This window comes from Citrus clementina, unplaced genomic scaffold, assembly GCF_000493195.1.
Source record: "Citrus clementina cultivar Clemenules unplaced genomic scaffold, Citrus_clementina_v1.0 scaffold_3, whole genome shotgun sequence".
Lineage (NCBI taxonomy): Eukaryota > Viridiplantae > Streptophyta > Magnoliopsida > Sapindales > Rutaceae > Citrus > Citrus x clementina.
The window spans coordinates 27,397,354-27,411,755 of NW_006262339.1; the positions used below are offsets into that span (position 1 = coordinate 27,397,354).

General features: G+C 32.8%; 1 protein-coding gene across 1 annotated transcript; it reads right to left on the reverse strand.

Annotated features, from left to right (window-relative positions):
* Positions 1-11,687: 11,687 nt before the first annotated feature.
* LOC18048055 (UDP-glycosyltransferase 74F2) lies at positions 11,688-13,556 on the reverse strand. The gene is given in 3 exon segments (XM_006442061.2): positions 11,688-12,421; positions 12,863-13,437; positions 13,440-13,556. Coding segments are annotated over 3 exon segments (1,368 nt in total). The 5' UTR covers positions 13,510-13,556; the 3' UTR covers positions 11,688-11,698.
* Positions 13,557-14,402: the final 846 nt, after the last annotated feature.

The following is a 14,402-nucleotide window of genomic DNA, read 5'->3' on the forward strand; positions in this document are numbered from 1 at the left end:
TATTATATTTGATTGCTTTAATATAAGTTTAGATTAACTATTTTACCCTTATAAGATAAAAGTGCAAAACGTACTTTAACATTAATTTTTTTTTTCAATCTTATACAAAATTCATTGTTTCCAAATGATGTATTATCTAAACAAACATAATATCTTTATAGCATAATACCTAAGTAAACTACTAGCTTGTCCAATTTAGGTCCTTTACATCGGAGCAAAGACAAAGTTACAAACTTTTGTTCAAATTTGTTTTGTGCAAACTAACATAACATAATTCAATTACTTGGATTAAATAGCTCTTTGTTCACATGATTTATTTTTATTATTTCATATTTTTGTCTAACCAATGAATTTATACCATATCAGTTTGTACAAAGTAAATTAATAAAAAATTTGTTACTCTAGCATCACTCTTCATTAGGGTATTGAAAACAATTATTAAATTTTATTTTAAAAAATTAGATTATTAGTAAAAAAAACTTAAATATCTAAACTATTAGATACAATAACTCATGTTTTTGTGCAATTTGGTCATTTTATATCATAAGAGTGAAAGAGTCAAATAAAGCCTATATCAAAGCAACAATTATAGTCAAAGATGGTTAAAGAAACCTAAATAAGAAAAGTTATGAAAAGGATTTAATTGATTAATTTTACAAACTTTTGTTAATTTCTATTTGTTAGAAATAATATGAATTCATTGTAATTATTTTCTAAAAGTGGGGTGCAAATATCTCCACCATTAAGAAAATCCAAAATTTGATTGTAGATATGTGAGACGGGTGAGTATAATGTCACACAAGAGCCTTTTTGTTGAAGTGATTTTTCTGTAATCCTCGATCTATTTGTCTTCTTAATTTTCTTCAGTTTGAGCAATAAATGCTTTTGTTGACTATTGGATCTAATTAATTCCTATTTTCACGATGTGAAATTAAACTTTAATAGTGTTTTGGGAAGCATTTATTTATTGCAACATGACAATACGTTGCGTGCAAACTACATGTGCTTATGGTTGTACGCCATTTTGTTGATTCGATCTTTTGGAGCGTTGGAGGCAGTCAAGCACCATAAATCAGTCTTGGGATGTAGTTTGTTAATGACAAGCACCATTGACCCAAGAAATTTGTTCACATGTTTTAGTTGCCATATTACTGTCGAATTAGTGGTTCCCAAAGGCTCCCAAATGTAGCTTAAGTTGATTATTTTATTGCTGTTATAAGATAAAAGTATCAAAATACCCATAAATTTTTTTAAACTTCAATAAATTTTTTAATATAATTTAATTTATAATTTTTTCGAATGATTTATTATTATTACTTTATTAAATGATTATTAATTTTTAATGAAACTAATAAAAATCTTTATAACATAATACTTTAAGGAATCTATTGGCTGTCAAATTATGTGCTATATACACATAGGAGTATTGAAAATTTCAATTCAAAATGTTAGATTAGATAGGTTATAAAACTAAATATTAAATTAACTCCATGCTTTCTGCACAACTTTATTTTCAAACTTCGTATGGAAAATTTTTCAAAGACACTTTAGTGGCCAAAGGGAATAAAAAAGTAACGTGATTTTTTTTTTTAAATGAGGATTTTAATTGTTAATTGTCAAAATTTCTTCTTTATTTGAAATTATAAAAAATTACATGAATTTTTTGTAATTATTTTTTGAAGTGGGGGTACATTTACAGAATTTTAGGAGGTGAGCGGTTATTACTACATAATTTTAAATAAACGCAACATCATTACTGATCCCATCAAATTTTGATATTTCTTTTGTATTGGGTAGAAAATCAGATAAAGCTAAGCTATTCCTTAAGGAATATATGTTCTGTGAGCTTAGATGGATTACATAATTTTTAACCTTCAACCGCGTGTTTTTCTATAAATTTTTGAACACCGGTGATGAGATGGGATATTAAAAATTTATAAAGATTGAAATAGCAAAAACAAATTTAAGAAACTGTTTGTTTTCTGCAGCTGATGTGAGGCCTGTTATTTGGATGAAATATTTTTCCTTTAACGAAAAGCCATGCTTAATAAATTAAATTTACAAAATTTTAATAAAAAATAAATTTTAATATTTAGCAAACTAACTTTGTGAATATTTTAATTACAAATGCCCTGTTTTCTTTTAGTGAAAAAAAATATAAAACTAAAAAAGATCTATTGATTTCCGAATTAATTTTTTTCGTTTCGTTTCTTTGTGTTTTCACTAAGCTTTACTTGACGCCTTGACTTCAAATCGATATCCAGTCCTGAATAGTTATATTTCTCTTGTATAGTTTCTATAAATTTAATTCCCATTGTGCTTGTTTTCCGAACCAATGTTCCATTTCAATGCCAATGAATACAGTAGTTTTTCTTTTCCCAAAAAAAAAAAAGAAAAAGAAAAGAAGAATACAGTAGTTTTTGTTTTCTTGATCTATTTTTTGCGTTAAATTTTTTCTAAAATAGAAAGCAAACCTTCAAAGCCATAACCGATCTCTCCTTCCATCCTGGATAAATGCCACCACCAATTTTTCATAAAATAAAAAGCCTGTGTGGTCGATCCAGAATCAGTTGCAATGACGCCGGAAGAGTCATCAACATCAGCCTTAAAAATACAGGATTAAGTGGTACATTTCATGAGTTTTCAGTCTCATTGTTTCCTCATCTTTTCTTGATCTCAGCTTTAATGAATTATATGGTATCATCCCGCCTCAAATCGGTAATCTCTCCAAGGTTCTGTTCCTTTCTCTATATGATAACAATGTTTCAGGAAAAGTACCTCCCGAAATTTGCCTACTAACTCATTTGAAAGTTCTTTCTCTTGCACTCCAACAATTTGAACCGTTCAATTCCTTCTTCTTTAGGTGTACTGAACAACTTACAGTTGTTTGTTAATGAAAATTCTCTTTCTAGTTCTATTCTTCCTAATATGAGAAACTTGAAGTCTCTCTCAGAATTAAATTTGAGCATTAATCAACTTAGTGGTTCAATACCTCCTTCCTTTGGTAACTTGAGAAACTTGAATGGATTCTGCCTCTTTCGTAGTTCACTTTCGGTTTGCTATTCACTGGAATGGATTGTGCCTCTTTCGTAGAGTTTTCTATTCTAAGGGAAATATGGAACTTGAGGTCTCTTATTGTCCTAGATTTGACACAAAATCAATTTAGAGGTTTTGTTCCTCCATCTGTAGCTAATTTTACTAATTAAAGAATTACAATTGCAACTATACAAAATCACAATAATTACAATTGAAACAATAATAATATTAATATTAAATACCTATAAGAATGCTAGCGCAAACCTGAGGTTACCACAGTTTTTTGCACCTCCTACTGTTGTGCTTTAGAATTGCATGGCGTCTGTCCCAAGATACAACAGAGTCAAATAACTGTAGTGCACCACCAGGTTATTCTTAATAACTTCCATTGTGTTTGAATTCTGTCGTGTCTGAACGCTATCAAATTGAATTGATGCATATCAAGGAGGAGGGGAAGTGTTTGCTATAGCAATTTGCATTTGTCATGTGCTGTCTCTTGTTATATATAGTCGTGTAATTTGAAATGAAGAGAAATATGTCATTTCATATAGCCATTGGTGTGAGGGCAATATTGTTCAAATTAACTATATTCAAATTATTGTACGCGGAATGCGGAATCAAGCGCACCAAATAATTATAAAAAAATAAAAGAACATAAAATTTAAGTAGTTCGGCAATATGCTTATGTCTACGGGAGTAAGAGAAAAATAATTGTAGTATTAACAATTATTTGAGTACAATATTAGAGTAACGAATCTCACTTCCCAGAAATCCAAATATACCTAATACCCTCACACTCTATAGGAAATATAAATTCCCCAGACATACTTCTCTCACTTCTCTCAAAAGTTTAGAAACTTATAAGCTTAACAAATTTAGGGATGGTTTGGAATGAAGAAATGACTTCAATTTATAGGCTTCAAGCTTGCGCTATTCCACCTAACCCCTTTGCAATTTGTCAGTCTTCATCTCTGTCAATTTGACAAATTTTGCTAACTTTTCTATTTTTCTTCATTCGGTGTAGGATTGTCAAATGCCAAATATTCTATAGCTTGCAATTTTGAATTTGGAAGTCATTTTATTGACTTCTTAACAATTCTTCACCTAGGTAAAGATTTGTCCAAATCTGAGCAGACTACCAACAGATCATTATCCCCAAAGTGGCTACATCTCTGTGGCTGCCTACGTACCCACAAATTTGAGATCAAGCCAACCGTAGTTCAAAAATTCCCGAAGGAAATAACTTAACACAATCGAATGATTTGGATTAGTTTTAAGTAGTGTTAAAACTTAACTCCAAAAAATACCTTCATCATCATATCTGATGGGTTATCCTTGGTATCGATATTTTTCAATAACACATCACCGCTCTCGATAACCTCTCTCACATAATGATATTTCACATCCATGTGTTTTATCCGAGCGTGATATGTTGGATTCTTCGCGAGGAATATCTCAATTTGGTTATCACAAAAGACCTTGATGTTCTCTTGGATTACTCCCAAATCATCAAACAAGCTTTTCAACCAGATAACTTCCTTTACAGCTTCAGTTGCTGCCATGTACTCTGCTTCCGTAGTAGACAGAGCAATTGTCGATTATAAAATCGACGTCCAAATAACCGGACTTCCACCCAATGTGAATATGTAGCCTGTTGTTGGTCTTCGCTTATCTAAATCTCCAGCAAAATCAAAATCACAATACCTAATACATTGTTGACCACAATGTTTCTTGAATAATAAACCAACATCCATTGTTCCATACAGATATTGAAGAATCCACTTCATTACAAGCCAATGATCTTTACTCGGATTATACAAGCATCGACTAACTATACTGATGGCTTGAGATATATCAGCCCTTGTGCACACCACAACATACATAAGACTACCCACAACACTAGCATATGGAACATGAGCCATGTACTCCTGCTCCTTTTGTGATGAAGGACATGAAGAACAACTTAATTTAAAGTGAGGAGCTAGAGGTGTACATACCGGTTTAGTTTTGTCATTCATACCGAATCTTTCTAGCACTTTCTTCAGATAAGACTTTTGAGTCAATCATACGCTACCATTCTTCTTATCTCTACGAATCTCCATCCCAAGTATTCTCTATACATCACCCAAGTCTTTCATCTTGAACTCAAAAGCTAGCTGTTTCTTTAATCTTTTAATCTCACCTCTGTTCTTTGAAGCAATAAGTATATCATCGACATAGAGTAACAAATAGATGAAAGCTCTATCTAATAGTCTTCTAAAATAAACACAGTGATCATGTTCACTTTTGGTGAATTTCTGCCCTTGTATAAATTGATTAAATTTTTTATACCACTGACTTGGTGACTGTTTTAGTCCATACAAAGATTTAATCAATTTGCACACATGATTCTCCTTTCCAGCAACTTTGAAACCATAAGACTGAGTCATATAAATTTTCTCTTCCAAATATTCATGCAAGAATGCCGTCTTAACATCCAATTGAGCCAACTTTAACTCATATTCAACTACCAAGGCAAGTAGGATATGAATGGAAGTATGTTTTATAACTGGAGAGAATACTTCATTATAATCAATACATTCCTTCTGAGTAAAACCTTTTGCTACAAGCTTTATCTTGTATCGAAGAGTTGTCTGATTTGGAGATTCTTGTTTCTTGGTGTAGACCCATTTATTGCCAATAACCAATTTCCCCTTTGGAAACTTCATAAGTTCCTAAGTCTAAATTTGATGGAGAGATTTCATCTCTTTCTCCATGGTTAACTTGCACTGATCACTTTCACTGTTGCGTAATGCTTCACTGAAAGTGTTGGAGATGTCACCATTAATAACTGGAAGTGCATAGGCTACCACCATGTCTTTAGTAAGCTATCCTGATTTCTTTATCTCTCTTCTTGGCCTCCTTATTGCTATAAAATCATCATATCTACATCATCAATTGTTTCTTCATTTTTTGGGACATCAGAAGAAACAATCTCTTCTTCAACTCTGGGTGTCACCTCTATAGTTTAACCCTTCTCTGATGTAGAACTAATTGGTACATATGAAGTTACATCAAACTCCACTCGTTGTAATACCAACGTGGTCTTGTTCTCCACCTGCTGAGAACTTGAAGTTTTCATCATTGAAGCTTCATCAAACGCAACATTTATGCTACAAACAAACTTTTTATCTCTGAGATCCCAAAGTTTAAAGGCTTTTACTCTACCTTTAAATCCAACAAAGATAGCTTTTCTAGCACGAGAATCTAGTTTACCATCTTTGACATGATAATAAGCTGGACACTCGAATATACGAAGGGAATTATAGTCTTGTGCATGCTTTTCAGACCACATTTCCATATGAGTTTTACCTCTAATTGTAGTAGAAGGCAACTAATTTATCAAGTGACTTGCATAGCTCACAGCCTCAACCCGAATTTTTTTATCTAAACCAATATTAGATAGCATACACCATACCTTCTCCAGTAAAGTACGATTTATATGCTCAGCCACACCGTTTTGTTGCGGAGTATGTCTCACCGTAAAATATTTTTTTATCCCCTCACTCTAGCATACTTGCAAGAACAGATCAGAAGTATATTCACTCCCATTGTCAGAATGCTATACTTTGATCTTTCTGCCAATTTGAGTCTCCACCAATTTTTTCCATCTCCGTACATCATTGTGAACATATTTAAGGATCTCACGAGTATTGTGATTAGCCGTGCCAAACTTGACCCTTGTTTTCTTGCCTACCACACTATGATCACAAAACTTCATTTTACAGTTTCTAACACCTTTTAAAAGCCATCGCCTCATTAAAGTTTGCAAAGACTTTTCTCTAGCATGTGCCAGTCGTACGTGCTATAGCTCAGTAGTGCCGTGTAGTGCCATTGAAGTGTTTACTTCATCACTTGTACTTCCCTTTAAATAATACAAGTTATGACGCCGAACCGTTTGCAGAATAACCATAGCCCCATGTGTAAACTTCATTGTGCCATTTTCGATAGTAATCTTGTAGTCTTTAGCTTCCAATGTACCCACAGAAATTAGATTTTTCTTTAAAACTGGAAAAAATCTAACCTCTTTGAGTTCTCTGACCATTCCATCAAATAACTTGAGCCGAACTGTACCTATCCCCATTGCGCGACAAGGTTGATCATTCTCTATCACAATTGCACAAGATTTCAGATTATGAAAATCCGTAAACCCTTCTTTAATGGGACACAAATGATAGGTTGCTCCAGTATCAAGTATCTACTCACTCGAACTAGCCACGTATGCTGCAGCAGTAACACCTAGTGAATAATCAGAGTCCTCATCTTTACGTGCCATGTTTGCTGCTGCTGGTTTCTTCTCATCTCTCTTTTGAGCCTTTGGACAATCTTTCATCCAATGACCATTTTCATGACAAAAAGCACACTCGTCTCGAGTTATATTTCTACTTCTCGATTTGATTCGAGAATCCTTTCCACCACGCTTCTTCTTTTTCTCCATCGCCCTTTCTCTAGTTAACAATGCTTCAGACAATGCTTTTTCAGAATGTTTATCATTATTTTGAATTTCTAAATTGGTCAATGCTGTGCAAATATCTTTGAAGATGATCACACTTTTCCCATATATCAAGGGAGTAACGAAATGCCTATATTCCTTTGGTAGTGAGTGTAACAAAATCATAGCCTTAACTTCATCCTTAATATCTTCATCAGGATTCTTCAAATCAGTAAGTAATTTTTTAAATCTTGAGACATGATCGTGCATTGACACCTCAAGCTTCATTCGAATGTATGCCACAAAGTCATCGCATACTCCTTATCTTTCACCAAGTAGTTCACCTCTTCGGTCAAACAAGATATGATATGACCACATGCTTTCTCGTTCATATAATCCCAAATTTCTTCATCATACAAGTGTCTTTTATTTTTCAGAACAATAACGAGATCGATTTGAATAAAGGCATCCATAATTCGCACCTCCACATGCCGAAGTTGATTTTCTCATCAAAATTTTCAACATTGCTCTTTTGGCCTCCTATAACAGGTGCTGAATAATGATTTAACAAATCTCACCTCCTACCTAAAGTGTCTCCTAAAATAATCTCGGTAGATCTCTACCCAATTCTAGAAGTTTCACCTTCTACCATTTTCTCAACGAATTATTTTCACTTGAAAAGCAACCTCTATGATGTTAATTTCACGTGAATAAATGCACCAAGAAAGTTTTCAGGAGAATAAAGGGATCACAACAGTCCTACTTAAAATCTAGACTTCTTTGGCTCTTATCGCCTTATTGACAGAACTTTTCTACACATGCAGAAATACACACTACTTACAATAAACTGTCTTCCAAGTACAAATGGTCATCTCCACTGTATTCGTGAACAGTACCATACGTGAACAATATCGTATACATGAACAAAACTGTATGCCCCCAAGTACGAACTGTCGGCTCTAATACCACTTTTTGTGTGTGGAATGTAGAATTAAGCGCACCAAATAATCACAAAAAATTAAAAGGACACAAAATTTACGTGGTTCAGCAATATGCCTACGTCCACGGGAGCAAGAGAAAAATCATTGTATTATTAATAATTATTTGAGTACAATATTTGAGTAATGAATCTCACTTCCCAGAAACCCAAATATACCCAATACTCTCACACTCTGTAGGAAATATAAATTTCCCAGACATACTTCTCTCACTTCTCTCAAAAGCTTAGAAACTTATAAGCTTAACAAATTTAGGGATGATTTGGAACGAAAAAATGGCTTCAATTTATAGGCTTCAAGCTTGCACTATTCCACCTAACCTCTCTGCAATTTGTCAATCTTCATCTCTATCAATTTGACAAATTTTGCTAACTTTTCAATTTTTCTTTATTCGGTGCAGGATTGTCAAATTCCAAATATTCTACAACTTGTAATTTTGAATTTGGAAGCCATTTTATTGACTTCTTAACACAAATCAGTACTGGAAATATTCAATTCCTAATTAAAATTACATGTAGCCATTAGCCATTAATTGTGTAATATCCCAATTCTTCTACGACATTTTAGTCATAATAACCCATCTCTTCTAAGAAATTTTTGTCATTTCAATAGATAAGGGTATTTTAATCTTTTCCTAGCTCTTAGCTAGGCTAGCCCTTAAGAATAAAAAGAAAAATATGCCATATTCATTTTGCAAGAAAGAGATAGAGAGAGAGAGAGATCGGCAAAGAGAGGAAGAAAGATAAAGAAAAGAGCGAGAAGAGAGAAAGAAGATAGAAAGAAGTGAAATGCAAGTTATGCAACCCAAGAGGGGGGGTGAATTGAGATTTTAAAAATATGCAATACAATTCGCACAACAATTTAATCTATTGCCTTAATCAAATCAAAAACAATAAATTCAATCAAGCACAATATTAATAGAGTAAGGGAAGAGAAAACAAACACAAGGATTTTTACGTGGTTCGGCTATCCTCGCCTACGTCCACTCCTCCAAGCACACTCAGCTTGAGGATTTCACTATCCAAGCCTCCCAAGGCTTCAAATGTTTACAATTGACTTCCAAGGTGTCAACGGACCTTTACAACAAGAGATTATCTCCCCATTCTCTTCACCCCAAGTGTTTCTCACACTTGTACACTCACAAATTGATGAGAAATGAAAATCACAACAATGAAACTCTCTTTAAGAGTAGATAACAAATTATAGCTCAATGATGATTCAATAAATGATGATTTACCAAATGGAAGCTCAATATATGTTATATGATCTTGTTTTTCTTTGTATTAGTCCTTAGAATGAAGTTTGAGTTGAGTTTTTATAGTGAAAGCCCAAAAACTAGCCGTTATAGGCAAATTCCCGCGCCCAAGTGGTTAGCCGCTTGATTATCCGGCTATCCGCTCAGGAACAGTGATATTACCGTTATTTTTAAATTTTGCTACAGTAACAATCTTCACTAAAACTATGCTTTGGCCCAAAACTTTCTATAATTATACTATAGCCCAAAACGTCATAAAACTTTGCAAATAGGTCCAATTTCAAGAATTTCCTAAGAATAGTTGTCTTTCCCAAACTTTCTGAAATTATGATATGGCCCCGAAGATTTAATTATTTCGCACAAAGGTCCTTTTCAACATAATACTCATATTTTTCAAAGTTCTCAAATTCTTTCACTTTAGTCCAAAATATTCTTAAATTATAGTATGACCCAAAACGTTTCAAATATTTGTAAAAACGTCCAACTCCAAAATTTAATACTTATTAAAATCAAAGATTTCAAATCTTAGCATTTAAGTCTAAATTACTTAAATCCACAAAATACTTTACTTTATAAAAATAAAACCTTTTAGTTTATGAAAAGTATTTAATTAAATTAATCTCTTGAGCTTCTCAAATGCTAAATCATGCATCAATTAAATCATACCAGCTTTACAAGAATTTATCGCACTAATTTGTTCGTTGAGCTCTAAACTATATTCTTGATGTCGCTGTTGTCCGTTGAGTGTCTTCAATCTTGATTTCACTTGATTCACTTGCATAAATATTATCCTTAAAAAACTAGTGAAAATGTGAAATACAATATTTATTATTTTTACTAAGACACATGTTTGTTATCATCAAAATTACATTATATGTAGCCCTTTAGGCTAACAAGAAGAAAAAGAGAGAAAAGACCGAAAAGAAGCGAAGAAGATAAGAAGAAGAAACTCTTCTTCTTAGACAAGTAAAATAGGGGAAAGAAACATGAGATCAAACAGGTAGTAGTTGCAATAATAGATTTTGCAAGAAAATATCCTGATAGTGGGTTGTTTTGAAATAGTAATTAGTACAAATTGATTTGATTCTAAGTTTTGTATATTAAACGCTAGACATCTTTAAGAATGTTTTCAAATTTGTTTCAAGTTAGTCGAATCAGAATTAAATTTATATGATTTTTCAAACATAAGTATGGAACCTAAAAATCTCTTTTTCCAATATCATGAATTGTGAAATTATTTTATCGTTCTATACCTAAACTTCTTCAAAAGTTATGAAATTTGAAACAGTAATTTGAATATATGTGCAGTATGATTTAAACATTTTCATGATTTTATGATTAAAGGATAAATTGTTTTATATTTTCAAAGTAAGTATGTTCAAAGCAGAAAATGATTTGGTAGGTTTGACATTGTCTGAAAAGTAAACTATTTTCAATAGATTTTGAAAGAATTTTCAGTACATCAGCATGTCCACTGCAAAATTGGAGATTTTTTCAATGATGGAATAATTTATTAAAAATTGGAACAAGTGCTGTTCTGTTTTGTAATGAATTCTGAGATGATTTGAGGTTGGGTTTAAGAGGTGTTTATAATGAGAAATTTAAGGATTGGAAAATTTTATGTATATTGTATAGACACTTTGTAACTTATGCTTTTAGTCATAGCAGTTAAACAGTCAAAGTCAAAAAATTAAAGAGAAATGTTAAATCAAATTGGGCTGGGATTTACACCATCGCCTCCTGCCCAATTAACATGAAGAATATATTTTGCAGTTCAAGAATTTTTATATTTTTATCTATTAACTGCCACACTTATGTATTTGGCAAGGAAAAAAATTGATATAAATTGGAAGTAATATTGATCATTAGCATCATATGTTCATCATCAAATATAAATTTTCCGAAATTAAAAACGAAGACGTGAGAAATAAAGATATTCTAAGTGGTAAACTTAGATATAAATTCATCAATATTTTTATCTGAAGTACCACCTTCACTAACTGCCTCAATAGCCAAGTCCCTCCATTTCTTAGCATTGATTTTCATTTCTCTCCCACTTTTACCCTCCATCACTTCTCTAATACAACTCTCAATATCATCTCTTCTCACAATCCCATCTCCATCAACCCCAACCCTAACTCCAACCTTCGAAACATCTTCAATAAACTTCGCGTCCATTGGCTGATCCGTCCATTGTGGCATCGCCACCATAGGCACCTCCAAGCTCAATGCCTCAATAGTTGAATTCCACCCAGCATGTGTTAAAAAGCAACCAAGTGCTTTATTTGAAAGGACTTCTATCTGAGGGCTCCAATTGACAATCAAACCTTTATCGCCAATCTCATTAACAAACCGTTTTGGGAGCTTGTTTGTTTCCTCTGTGTCTCTTATTACCCACAGGAAATAAAAAGAACTTTTCTTCAAGCCCCACGCCAGTTCTTCCACTTGTTTATTGGCTAAACAAGCCATGCTTCCGAATGCCACATAAACAACAGATCGTTCGGGCTTTTTGTTGAGCCAATTGATGCAGATGGATTTGTCTAATGTGAAGAGATTGAGATCGTAACCGTTGTCGTTTTGGATTCTGCTGTCTAGGTAGAAAGGTGGAATCGTTGGACCAATTGTGAGCACTGGACAGAATTTAGCCATTGAATCCGCCACCTGTTTAGATAAAAGTTTGTGAAAATGTTTTAGTGATCGCAAAATTGCCTAGAGCTTATCATTCAATATTTTTTTCAACTATTTATAATTCACAAAATCGATTATTGGGTTTCATACTTCCCGCATATTTTTTATGGGTATATGAAAATATCACATTTATTTTCTCAAAGTTTCAACGCCAGAAGCGACATGAAGAATAAAAATTTGTTCGGAACCAAAATGATAAAACAAATTTTAGATGAATGAAAGTGTCATCCTCCCTAATTTAAAATCCTCTTAGAAACATTTAGAAAAGCGCTTACTTTTTAGAAATAACTAATTAGCGCTGGAATTTTTAAAAAAAGGGTCTTTGGATGCAAATATACTACAAAATCCGTTTTAGAAAAAAAAATAAAAATAACACTAAGTTAAAAGTTATCATTAGATGTAAAATTAACCTACCTCACTTTCCAACTCATAGAACGTATTGACAAACAAAAGATCAGCTCTATCTGCGTTGGAGAATTGATTCAACACCATCTCAAAGTAAGCAGAATATTTCCCTTGAACACCAATGAAAGATGGCATGTCTTGAAGCTCCAGTAACGGCAACCCCGGAATCGAAACCGGCGTCGAAGAAACGGGAAGCTTCAACAATCCATGATGAACAAGATAATATATAAAGTTAACAGCATAAGTTTGAGTGAAAAAAGCGGCAGCAAACAAACGGAAACCTTTTGCAACATCAAGAGCCCAATAAAGAAAATCGTCATAGACTACACAATCAATAGGGTTTGAAGTGGTTTTGTATTTTGTGATGAGTTCAGCTAGGGTTTTTGAGCCTGCAGCTTCCATATTTTGGAAAAAAGCATGGATGATTTCAGCTTTCGTTAAGTCGCCATCGTCATAGCCGTCCGATATGGTGTCGATTTGAACTGAACCGGCTGGCTGTGATGGGTTTGTGGATTTGTAAATGAAGTTTGTTAGAGCTAAAGTGATTTTCAGACCTTTAGAAGCTAAGCGTTTGGCAAATTGGAAGTGGGGTTTATGTGACCTTGGCTTGGATATGGAACTATCAAGACATGAGCTCTGTGAATTTTCTCTTCCATTTCTCTTTGTTTTTCACTAATTTTTTTGTGTAGTGATTGGTTTTTTGTCTTGCTTATTATTTGTTCAATCTTTTATTTTGGAAAAGCTTTTTATAGGGGAAGAGTGGGGAAGGCAAAGCATATCACGTGATTTGCATGTGTGGTATTTGGCTCTTGGGGCTAAATAAATTGTTGTGATTAATTGCTTGCTTCATGACTTAATTATCTGTTGAGTATTGAATGCACGCACGACCTTAAGTTAATTTTTTGTGAAAATATTGTTAAAAAATTTATTTAGTAATAAACGAATGGAAATCAAATCTGCCACGTACTGTCTTATTGCTTTCGTTATCTTTTACGAATAGTTTACAATATCCTATATATGACAAGTTTAGAACCAGGTTTACTTACCAAACAAGAATTGAATTCACAAACCTGTAAAAGTTGACTTATATAAATTTAATATTTTTATGGTTGAATTTTAGATATGTTTTATCCCTACCAATCGTCATCATTGTTTTTAAAATTTAATTACATATCGTTAGCATGTGGAGAAATTATACTTTGCGTAGCTTAACACATGACCAACAAAAATATTTTAGTTATTATATATAAATGAAAATGTGAAATGTCACACCCCAACCAGATATGATGATATGATCTAACTTAACTATGAGCACAAAAATATTATATGGTGGTTTAGTTCATGATAACAAGCTAATCTTCACGGTTTAGTCGATTTTGCTTATCTAATTCTCTCGCAACACTATAAATTTTAAGGCAAATACTTGTTAGTCACTATATCTTGGGTTAAGTACTCCTTTATTCCTTATATTTTGAAAATACTTTAAGACATCTTTTTGTTGAATATGTGATACTCATACCCTTATTTTTTTTTCCTTTTCATTTGCATA